This window comes from Melospiza melodia, chromosome 22 (assembly GCF_035770615.1).
Source record: "Melospiza melodia melodia isolate bMelMel2 chromosome 22, bMelMel2.pri, whole genome shotgun sequence".
NCBI lineage: Eukaryota > Metazoa > Chordata > Aves > Passeriformes > Passerellidae > Melospiza > Melospiza melodia.
Window position 1 is genome coordinate 11,490,681 of NC_086215.1, and position 12,107 is coordinate 11,502,787.

General features: G+C 48.0%; 2 protein-coding genes across 2 annotated transcripts; one reads left to right on the forward strand and one right to left on the reverse strand.

Annotated features, from left to right (window-relative positions):
- Positions 1-2,572: 2,572 nt before the first annotated feature.
- On the forward strand, positions 2,573-3,733 carry B3GALT9 (beta-1,3-galactosyltransferase 9). The gene has a single exon (XM_063174466.1). It carries the CDS (start codon positions 2,573-2,575, stop codon positions 3,731-3,733), a length of 1,161 nt encoding a protein of 386 aa, XP_063030536.1.
- Positions 3,734-4,622: 889 nt separating this feature from the next.
- PSMD5 (proteasome 26S subunit, non-ATPase 5) lies at positions 4,623-11,797 on the reverse strand. The gene is made up of 10 exons (XM_063174467.1): positions 11,622-11,797; positions 11,320-11,464; positions 10,670-10,783; positions 9,745-9,873; positions 8,978-9,087; positions 8,487-8,629; positions 7,855-8,046; positions 7,558-7,667; positions 6,971-7,111; positions 4,623-6,513 (listed from the first exon to the last, which is right to left on the reverse strand). The coding sequence occupies exons 1-10, from the start codon at positions 11,792-11,794 to the stop codon at positions 6,256-6,258; spliced, it is 1,515 nt and encodes a 504-aa protein (XP_063030537.1). The 5' UTR covers positions 11,795-11,797; the 3' UTR covers positions 4,623-6,255.
- Positions 11,798-12,107: the final 310 nt, after the last annotated feature.

Genomic DNA, 12,107 nt, shown 5'->3' on the forward strand with positions numbered 1-12,107 from the left:
CATTTCACCCTCCTGAAAAGGGAGATAAGGTCACAATGAGCTGCTGGTGCTGTGTTTGCTGAAACCTGGGGCTACAGGTGATGGAGGGATCACCCCCAGGCAAACCTCCTGGAGCTCAGGGACTCACTTATTTTCCCCTCCAGCATTCCTTGCCTTGCTGCTCCTCAGCTTTCTCCCAGTGGGACTCCACCAGGCTCTGTGGATAAAGAAAAACCCACATGGAAGAGCTGCCTGTGCCCTGACTGGGGCTAGGGAGTGTTAATTTTATATGTTTGGTATCAAAGGTGCTGCTGCCACCACAGAGCAGTGCTAAAGGAATGGCTTCAGCAGGGCTGCCAGCACCACGCTGGGCTTAATTGCACCAGGGATGATACACACGTGGGGCTGATTATTACTATTATTTTATTATTCTAAAGATATTCCATTTTTAATGTGAGAGGTTTCAAACGCTGGTATTTATTTGCTAATTAAATGATTCAGCTGGAGACAGAATATCTTCAAAGAAGGAAATATTTTTCCCCCAGAATGGGTATCTGGAGTTGCAGGGCTGTATTATTGTACATGAAAAAAATTTCCTTATTAGCCTTTTATTTCAGGGCACACATTTAACTGACACTTCCCGTGCTGACAGCTCACCCAGCTTCAAAGCACAACTTCTGTGGGGATTGTAGTGTGAGGCTGGGCTGGATGAAGCTGTGGCCCAGCTGACACACAGGCCCTGGGGAAGTTTCCCCTCTTTTTGGAGAGCCTGAAGCAGAAATCCACACTGGGACTTGCACAGTGGGAGTGTTTTGGGGTTTTTCAGTGGGGTAAGATGCACTTCCAAGCTGTGAGCAGATTTTGGGAACCTGGCTCCTTCTGTAGTTCCTCTATTCCCTTTATCAACACAGCTGGGAGAGCTGAGCAGCTCAGCCAGGGCTGGGGATTAACCCTGGAGCCCTCAAGGCAGAAATCAAAGCTCTCCTCCATGTCCCTGGGACATTGGGCTAATCCAGGCTGCCCTGAGGATGCTGCAGGGAGCCTTGCAATGATCCAGCCAAGACAAACCAGAGCAGTGCTGTGCTCTCCTTTCACCCAAGGATGCAGAACAGAAACGCACCCTGACCTCTGAGAAATCTCAGAATTAAACAGAAACCACGATCTCCCTGCTCTCCCAAGGAGGTTGGAGCCCCGCCGAGGCTGAGCACCCCAACCCACCCCTCAAACAGCAGCATTGCCACCCCCCAACCCTCCCTGCCCTGCTGGGATCCCAAAGCCCCTCTCCCCTCAGTGCTCCCCAGCCCCAGTGCCAAAGCCAACTGTCCCCTGCTGACAGCTCCATCCTGTTTGTGGTGTCTTTGGCACTTCCCCCTGCAGCACTTCCAGGCCCCTGTGGCTCCCCAGCCCCCGCGGCTCCAGCACAGCCAGGGCTGAGCCAACAGCAACACACGGAGCCTGAGGAGCAGCCGAGGCCCAGCCCGGCCAGGAGAGCCCCAGGGCTGCAGCCAGCCCGGCCCAGCAGCACCCACGGCCTCGGGGGGCCTCCACCACCCCTCACGAGGCAACCCCACAAGTTCCCAGCCCACACAAGGCAACCCCACAAGCTCCCACCCCTCACGAGGCAACCCCACAAGCTCCCACCCCACACGAGGCAACCCCACAAGCTCCCACCCCACACAAGGCAATCCCACAAGCTCCCACCCCACACGAGGCAACCCCACAAGCTCCCAGCCCAGAGCTCCAGCTCAGGAGATGCAGAGCCCAGCAACTGCCCCAGACTGGGGACCAACACCACAATGGCACAGCTGTGACAAACACAACCCCCAGGGCCAGCAGGTCAAGGACAGACTCGGCGGTGCCAGGGGTTCCTCTGACCAAGCAAGCCCCAGCGTTTGCTTCAGTTATTTCCCAGAAATTAAAGAAGGGAAAGGCCAGGGTTTTGTTAGCTTTGTGTTTTATGTGCCTGCAACATGATCAGCCCCGGGGATCATCTTTCCTGTGCCCAGGCAGGTGAGGTGGAAGGCACAGGCTGCAGGTACTGGGCAGTAACTGGATCCTGCAGACCCAGATCCAGCCAGAGCCAGGAGACACTGCCCAGAGAGCCCCTGCTGCAGGGACAGCTCCCAGCACCATGCAGGTAAGTGCTGCAGCCCCTTACAGCTTTCACAGGATGGGGGTGGAAGGGACTTTAAAGATCATCTCATTCCACTCCCTTCCAACCTTCCACTTTCCCATGCTGCTCCAAGCCCCATCCAACCCTGCCTTTCCCTCTGGATTCTAACCCTGACAGCTTTCATAGGGCAGGGTCAGGCCAAATAACACAAGTTGTCCTTCAAGGACAGATTAAGGGGCACCTCAAGCCTTCAGTAACAGGTTGAAAATAGTCAAAAATTATTCATATTATTCATAGCAAGTTATACTTCAGTATTTCCACACATGGATGCACAGAGAGTTTCAACACGTTAACGCCCTTCTGAGTTTGGGATCTCTCTGTGCCTCAAGCAGATTTCTTAGTTTCTAGGAGAAAAAAACCTCACACTAATAATACAAAGACCAGTCTAGAAGTGATTGCTTTGCATGCTTATATTGTAAAATGAGGGAAAGCCTTTGGGTTGAGAGGCAGGAGAGCTCAGTGTCCCTGTTGCTGTTCCAGCTGACGCTCTGCAGGCTCCGCACACACCAGTGGTGCTTCATCCTCTGCAATGTGCTGCTCTTCCACCTGCTGCTCTTTGGGGCAGATTTACTGGAGCAATACTTCCTGCAGTCCCTGCCTCTCTCCTACACTGATGCAAAGGCTCTGGAGATCAGGGACAGGGCCAGGAAGCTGGATCTGGATCCTCTGGAGGCCAACCTCTCTTCCAGGAGCAGCAGTGCAGTGACTTGCTCCAACCAGGAGATATTCCTGCTCATTGTGGTGTGCAGCAGCCCGGAGAACAGGACAAGACGTGATGCCATCAGGCAGACCTGGGGCAACGCCACGGCCTCCAGGGCTTACAGTGTGCTCACTGTGTTTGCTGTAGGGAAGGCAGCCTCAGCAAGCACCCAGCTGGAGGTCCAGGAGGAGGCTCAAAGGCACAGAGACATCATTGAAGGCAGTTTCATCGACTCCCCCCAGACACAGACACAGAAGATGCTGATGAGCGTGGAGTGGACGGTGATTTTCTGTCCCCGTGCCAGGTTCATCCTTCACACAGCCCAGGACGTGTTTGTGGGTGTTCCCAGCCTGGCTGGCTACCTGCAGAGCTTAGCCCAGCAGGAGGACATCTACCTGGGCAGGGTGGTTCACCACGCAGTGCCCGACAGGGACCCCCAGAGCCCCGGCTTTGTCCCCCTCCATCTGTACCCCCAGCAGTTCTACCCGGATTTCTGCCACGGCAGCGCTTTCCTCCTGTCCCAGGACGTGGCCCGCAAGGTTTTCGTGGCTGCCAGGGAGGTGCCCCTGGCACTGCCCCCCGCTGCCTTTGTAGGGGTCTGTGCCAAGAGAGCTGGCATCAGTGCCAGGCACAGCTCCCGCTTCGCTGGGGACAAGCACATCAGCTACAACCCCTGCTGCTATAAATTCATTTTCACCTCTTCTGCCATGAGGGAGGACGAGCTATTTACGGACTGGAAGGAAACGAGCGATGGGGAGGACTGCTCCCTACTGGAAACCTACTACAGCCTGGTGTCCTGCAAGGTTCTGACCTACATTGATAACTTCAAACAGTTCAGCTTGGACAGGATAAAAAATGAGCTCCTTCATTTCGTCAGTTAATGCTTAACTCCTGCTTGAAGAGGCTGGATTTTCTTTCATCTGCTGTGTTATCCCGTACAAAGGATGCCCTCCCAAAGTTCGCTCTTTTCCCTTCAGCAGCAAATGGATTCTCACTGTTACAGTGTGACAGAGCAGAACTGGATGTCCTCTGCCTCTAAGTACCTACAAGTGCATGCATGGAAGTAAAAAAGGATATTCCAGCAGACTTGTCTATACCCATGGCTTTTCACACTTTTCAGTCTTCAAAACTTCTTTTTTATGTGAGTGAGGCACCACCTACTTCCAAAGAATTCTGGAACAAAGGGGAAGCTTTCCATCCACAAAAGGAGCTGCTTCTGAGCAGGCTGGTTCAGAGAGAAACAGAGCAGCTCCAGCAGGAACAGACACTGAGCCATCATGGAAATTCCTCAAGTAAAGCTGTTTGTTAACATCCATCAAATGACAAGGTTTGGTTTGGGATTTTTGGGTTTTTTAAACCAAATGTTACCTCAGCATGTTACCTCAGTTCTCCAGCATTCCATTTTGTGGTTTTCCTCAATTATTTCCACCTGTTACTTTAAGGGGGGGTGACAAAAACAACACATTTCAAAATTGTCATTTATATCAGCTACAGCAGCAGCATGTAATCCATATGGCAATGTACAGCATGGGTAGGGAACTGCCTCTGAGTAATAAGGGGAAAGTGATCAATTAATCAATCAACTCTGAGCTCAAAGCTCAACAAAATAAAGCATATGTGTATACATAAAAAAAATCCCCTTGTTTGGCATCTCTGCGCATTCTAAAATATTGTCTTTGGCAAATGTACCATGCAAAGCAGATGCTAAATACTCAGCACACAGAGTAGCCTTCAAAAGCACCAGCTGAAAACACACATGGAAGAGGCTCATGAATTGCAGAACAGGTTTATATATTGATTTCTTTTACTGACATTTCAGCATATGGCTGCACAGAGCCACCAGCACACAAAGCCACCTACAATAACAGAGCTGAACTGCCCAGAACAAGTGCAAGCCAAGGACTTGTACACTCTTTTATTTCCTTTTTAGTGCTTTAAAGTGTTTGCTGGATGCAGGATCCATGGAGCTCCTGAGCTCTCTCCAGACATGAGACACTGCAGTGCATTTCTCACTGGCACATCTTTATTGGGCACATTGAGGGTAAAAGCAGCAGCACTGGGATGCAGGATGACAACTCAGGGACATCTTGGGGAACAAGGCACCTCACCTGCATTTAGACAGCTTAGCAAACATTAAGGGATCTCCCCCAGCTCCTCTGAGCTCTCCTGGCAGCAATTTTTGGCAGGCAATGCCAGCTGCACCTCCACCTACCTCGGGCAAAGCCAGAGTTCCTGCAGGACAGATCCCCCTGCTCCCCTGGCAGCACAGGGACACAGGGCAGGACTCCCCACAGCCACACTTAACTAAAGAAGCCCCAAAGCAGTAATTTCTTGTTTTATTCTGCTCCTCCTCAACAAAAATAATACAAGGCTTTGACAGAAGTCTGTTTATGGGCAAAGACACACACCATGGAGCGCCCAGCCACTCCTGATTCTCTGCCACAGCTCTGGCATCTTCAAAAGAAGATTCCAACTTCCTAAGATGCCACATTTCCATACTCCCACTTCATTCATTCCCTGCACACAAGAGCTCCATGTTCTCATCCCTTTTAATGATCTAACTCAGGTAACTAAAATACCACATTTCTTTAAATAACACTTTAAAAAATTGCATCTCTGTTAAAAAATAGTGTAAACAATTCAAGATTTGGTTCTGAATAGCCTTGTAGTGCTCCAGCCACTAAACTGAGCTGCCACCCCACAGCACAGCCAGCCAGGGACACAGAGCTCCCTGGTGGGTTTGATCCCTACAGAGTGCAATGATTTGTTTTTAAAAGGGCTAAAAACCTTTTTTTCTTTTTAAATCCTCAGCAGAAAATGTAAACAATATTTAGGATTATTTATTCCAGCAAGACTCACATCCAGCAGGTTGAAAATAAGAGAATCCAGTCCATACTCCCTCATGTGGGCACTATCACTTACTCAGCAACAGGATTCTGACAGAACAGAGTGTTCCATGCAAGTGCCAACTCTGGCAGGTAAAAAAAGGAATTAAAAAATAATATAAATTATGGCAGCATCTGAGGTTACAAACCTTGAGGTGTTTTGGTGGTTTTTCTTAACTGAACTGTAACCTACCGATAAAACAAAACAGAAACTCCAAACCCAAGAACAATTGAAACAAACACTGATAAATTCTGCCAAATAAAACAGCCAGCAGCTGCTAAGTGCTCACCTGGGTTACCTGCCTCATGAAGCACACAGGGAACTTCTGCCATGACATTTTAGGGGGAAATACCAAACAAGCTTTAATTTGCTCTCCTGACTCATTTCAAATAGAGTCAAAATATCGTCACACTCCTTTACAGAGACACCTCCAGTGTGGAGAGTTTTTACACCTTGTACCTCAACACCTGTGCCAGGACTGTGTTCTGCAAGAGGGGCACCCCAGACACCAAGGACATTATTCTGCTCCTTCCACAGCTGTAGTAGAAGCTGCTTGAACATAATAGGGGCCCTCAAGCAGGTAAGCCCTGAGCCTCAGGTAGTACTGATTGCCAAAGATCTCTGCAATGGTTTTGGAGTTCACCAGGGCCTTCACCAGTTCGTATTTTGCATCCTTTGAAGCTTTGTCAGGCTCCACAGATCTGTCCACAACGTACTCCACAAACCCTGGGCTGCTCAGCATCAGCTTCTGTGCCCATGGCTGGTTTGCAATGGCCTGAACAGGAAACAAAAGATGTGAGAGGTGGGGGGAACATTTTAAAAAAAGCAGCTACACAGTAGGGTTTTAGTACAGTGACAAGGAACAGGAAAAATTAAATTATATAAGAAACCACCACTCAAATCAAGCAGCAGGGTTTAACACTGGAGAACAAGTAGAGCTCAGAGTTTTGAGGGAATTATCACAGCAGTGTCTCTGCTAGAGAAGCAGCACCTTGGAGCACAGCTCTTGCCTTTTTTATCCCCCTCTCCAATTTATTAGAAAATTAGCATTACAGACATGATGTGTCTGCTGTATCATTTAAATGGGGAAGCCAAGTGGGGCCTGAGGATCAAGGCCTTTTTCTGATCACTTCAACTAGAATCTGAAATCCTTCACTTTGAAGAAATAACTAAATCTGAGACTGAAGGGCACCACAAGTCCCTCCCTGAAGTTTCAGAGCAAAAGCACTCACAGTAAACACCCGTAGAGCCCCACAGTGGAGATCAGGGAATGGCTGAGTGCTGATGCTCCTGAACAGCTCCAGGGGCTGGCTGGACAAGGATGTGAACCAGGATTCAGTCATTCTTAAAAGGTCTTCTGTCTGCTGGTCTGGCTGCATAAATCATAAAAATGAGAATTTGATTAGGATTATGAAAAGCTTTCAGGTTTTTGGGATGTGTTCAAATGGTTTAATCACCCCTTTAGAGCTACACTGTTAACCCAGAGCCCTGGATCCAAAGACCACAGGGACTGGAACAGTTTGCTCCCATCCCTCTGAGCACAAGGATGTGAACCTGCTTCCTCTCAACTCCCTCATCAATGAAGTCTTGACTTCATCTTTTATTAACATTTCAGAACACCTGGCACCCTACAAACAAACCCAACCTTTAGCAAACCAACCAGGGAATTTCAAACCAGTAAATCCATGACTCAGAACACTGAAAGCACCACTGCCACCCGACCTAGAGGCTGCAAAATGTCTCCCACAGTTACTCAGGTGTGTGATGATTTCATTCTTGGAGATTTAAAGAAAAACCAAAGACAAAAAGCCCAACTTACAGGCAAGTAAAGCAGGGATGAAATGGCATCCAAGCAGCGGAGCCGTAACTCGGTGGGGGCATTCTTGGCCTGGTGCCCCATTTTGCTTAAGAGATTTTGAAATCTACTTCCTTTCAAAACAAAAACAAAGTGCTCTTAATTAATTCAGCCAGATCTCTACAGGAATATAGTTAGCCACCAGTTACATTATAAATTTATTCATTAGATAAGTGAATATTTTTTCCATTCCTTTCTGTATCACCCCAAACCGATTCACTCTTATATTATAAAGTATTATTAAATAAAGAAGATACTAACTGGTTTTCTGTAAAACCTGTTTGCCTTCCACATTTGATCCCAGGATTCCCAGTGTGTCCACAGCCACCCCAATCATGGTTGGATCCTGACTTTCTGCCATTTCAAAGACTTTTTCCATAAAGACAGGGTAGCGCTCGCAGATCTGCTGGGGACTGTCCACAACAGCCAGATTGCCAAAAAATTTAACAAATCCTGAGAAAACAAAACCAAAAAAAGCATTGAGTGGAAGAACAGCAACTTCAGCAACGGCAAAATTAAATGTACATTAACATGAGACTGATTTGTTCCTAAACATGTGTTATTAAGGCTGAACAGTGTTGGTTGGTAAAGAGCTCAAAATAAAGACAGAACTAAGCAACAAGCCAAATATTTTGACTGTTGCTTAATTCATGATGTTTGTACTCCTAAAAAAGGCTACAATAACACAAACTTTAAAGCTACAGCACAGCCTGCCCAGATCTTACTGAGGAGCATCCTTCAGACTGGATATGTACAATACTGGATATTTAAAAACGCTGAGGGACAATCTAATATTCAAAATTTCCCCTGAGCTTTCAGCAGAGAGGCTTGGCAGCGCTGTGCATTTAACCAAAGCAAGCAGCAAAGGCTGGCAAGGAGGAATTCAGCGGCACCTGGCAGGTAGAAGCTGGAGAAGGGGTCAGACTGTGCCCCCAGGATGATGTTGGAGATCCTGTCGATCACTCCCTGCTGGGCCAGGTACTGCCGGCCCTGCGGGCTGTGGGCCAGCGCTGTCACCATCTCGATGCACGTGGCCCTGCAACGCCAAAAAAACCAGATTTGGGTTTGTTTCAGTGGGGCTTGAAGCACTCAGTGATTAACAAAAAGAAACCACACCCATAAGACACAATCCTAGCAAAGAAACTCAAATGATCCCAACTGTTCAGCTCATTCAGCTCTTTAGATTTGGGAAAGAGCTTGAAAATGTTTCTGCTGCAGCCACACACGGTAATTGTCACTCCATTAATGTATGAAGTATTTGACACCCAAGACAGTTTAAGGAGAGGCAGGTACAGCGTTTTTCTTTTTACAAGAAACACACACAAATACATTTGTTAGAGTTTTAACAGTGGTGGAAATGTCCTTGGCACACTCACCAACATACCTGACCAGCACATCCTCTCCAGTCAGCTCCCCAATTAACTCCGAGATTAACCCACTGCTGGCACAGTAATTCAGAGACTCTGTTGACACTGATGAAATCTCCACAATTAACTAAACAAAAGCAAAAAGGACAGTTTATAAAAACATTATTATAATTCCCTGCAACAGCCAAATACATCTTCTGTGCTAGTTAAAATTACATATATTAAATATGGAATCACATTTAATAACATTTTTATTATTAACCCAAATGTCTGCCTGAAGCAACTTCATAAGGAGTTCCAAGTTTCCAGCACTTGCATTTGATCTCTATTCACAATCAGCTCTTCCTGTGCTATCCCCATTAAGCTCTAGAATGATTAAATTGTGTTATTCCCCCTTTGCCAAACATCTCTAGACTGACAGCTGGCATCTCTCCAAAACTCTTAGCAGCACTTCACATCCAAAAGTCAAGAGGCAACAGTTAACTATCTAACTTTTATTTTCAGTGAAACAAACACTTTCTGGTGCCTTTAGTGATTATGTGTAGCCCTTCCAATGCCTTAGGCACCACAAGCCAGAAAATTAACAGCAATGTACACTTTTACACCAAAAAATGAGAAAGAGAAGTTACTGCAGCACGGGGGCTCTCATGATGTCATCTCCCACTCCTTTCCAGTTTCGGTACAACACAGACATGAAGGAAAGGGGGTGAAGCAGTGAGAAACAATGATGTAAAAGCAATAAAGGGCAGGCTGGGAGCAGGAGCAGCAGAGAAGGTGTGCCCACCTCGTAGACGCGGTAGCGAACGATGTCACTGGTGGCCATGACCCTCCTCAGGTCCCCCAGCAAGCTGCTCCCAAACAGGGCCTCCAGCCCCTCCTGGCTCTGGGCTATCCTGGACAGAGATTTGATGGCCTGCAAGCAAAAACAGGAGCTTGTTGGTGTGAAAAATGCATGTTTTGTGATTGGCTTTTGGCAAATATTAAAACGAATATTATACGTGCTATGCTAGAAAGCAATGCTGTGTTAATTCTCTTAAGTAGTGTGTGAAATATAGTTTTAGGTTATAACAAAATGTTAAAATAGAAACGATGCTATGTAGGATGCTTTTTTTTTAAAGAAAGGACTCACAGTGAGATAACAGCCACAGGACACCTGAATCTTTCAGAGCAAGAGAATTTATTGCTCCATTATCAGGAGAAATGAACTTCTTCCCATTAGGATTCAGAGGAAGAAGCTGACCATGACCAGACAGAATCCTGTGTTTGAATGGAATTTATGCATCATGTCTGAGGTGTATGAATATGCAACAGGTTATTGTTTGTAAGGGTTAATCCTCTGTTAAAGTGGGTTCTTTTTCAGGCTTGTGCTGCTGTCAGTAACTCTTTGTCTCTATTGTCTTTTATTGTCCTAATTTAATTTGCCCAAATGATTATTATTCTAATTGTATTACTATTTTTACCACCATTTTATTGCTAATAAACATTTAAAATTCTAAAAACAAGTGATTGGCGTTTTTCACATTTTTAAAAAGGAACAAATCACGCAGAGAAGAAAATCCAAGACTATCAGGTTTTAGCTCTTTATTAACTACTTAACTACAGCTATACACTTAATTTAATTCTAATTCACTTTTCACTGATGACAGCTCATTATTACTGCCACCAACCAGTCAGCTGGCAGAGGAATGGGACAACAAAGGCACCTTTACCTCTTTGGCCACTGCTATTTTCTCCTCTCCAATGCAGTTTATGATTTGCTGTAACAGCTCAGGGCTGTGCAGAATCTCTGGGACAGCAGCTGAGTCCTCAACAATCCTCCCAATCTGATCAAAGAGACACAGAAAATAACATGAGAACAAATTATTTTCCACTGTAAGGATTCTCAAGCACTGGAGCAGCTGAACAGAAACCAGAGTCACAATTTTTTGAGGTTTTTGGATCAAAACTCAGCTGGACAACACCTGAGCAGCTGCTCTCAGCTGAATTTCTATAAATCCATCCCAAACCACAACATCCCACACTCCTCTTCTTTGAAATCAATGCAGCAAGTGTCGAGCTCCCACAGCCTGTTTGGGGTTTCCACAATAGTGTAAACTATCCTGAATATCAAATTTTTGCTGCTTTTAGTTCTTCCATCACCTGCTGGCCTGGAAAGCTTTAACCAGGGCACGTGGCTGAAGTTTTATTCACAACTTGCTTTTGACAGGACATAGTTTTGGACATTATTATTGACATATCACAAAGCATTATACACAATGCACAGAAATTATCCCAAATGGCACAAGTGTAGGGCACAATTCCTGCTTTTATCACAAAGGCAGGAAAGAGCAGAGGGGGACAAACGCAGGAAAGCCTGTACCTGGGACATGGCGAGGATCTTCACGGAGTCATCGGGGTGGAACAGGCCCTTGTGCAGCTCCTCCCTGAGGCTCTGGATCACGTAAAGCGGGTCCAGGGCCTGCAGGAGCCTCTCCAGGATGGAAACACACGCGGACACCTGTTCCCTGCGCGGGACGGAGAGAAAAGGAAGCCCTTGAGGAGAGGAACACCGCTGTGCCACCTCCCGGCCAGAAAGAGGGCAGGGAACGAGCCGGGGAGGCGGCGGGACCGCCCCGCTCCGGGAGCACGGCAGCGGGGCCGGGCAGGCCCACCGGAGCTCACCGGTCATTGACGGCGAGGAGGCCGAAGAGCGCCCTGAGGTGATGCTCGGCGAGGCGGGAGCGGAGGGCGGCGAGCGGCACGGCCTGCACGGCGACCCGCAGGGCCCGCAGCTCCTCCAGGGCCGCGTCCCGCCGCGCCGCCCGCTCCAGCAGCTCCGCCGCCGCCTCCGCCATCTTGGCCGCCTCCGCCACCTCCCGGCAGTCTCGCGAGAACTCGCGTCGCCCGTAGCGACCGCCGGGCGGGGATATCGCGAGAACTCGCGTCGCCCTTAGCAACCGCCGCGCCGTTGCTAAGGGCGCCTCTGGCGTCTGGCAAAATGTAAACAAAATGTCCGCGTGTCACGCCCCCCTGGCTCTTTCCTATTGGCTGTGCGCGGAAGGGGCGTGGTCCCGTTAATGAAGGGGCGTGGTCCCGGTAATGAGGGGGTGCGGTCCCGGTAATGAGGAGGGGGCGGGGTCCCCGGTAATGAGGAGGGGGCGGGGTCCC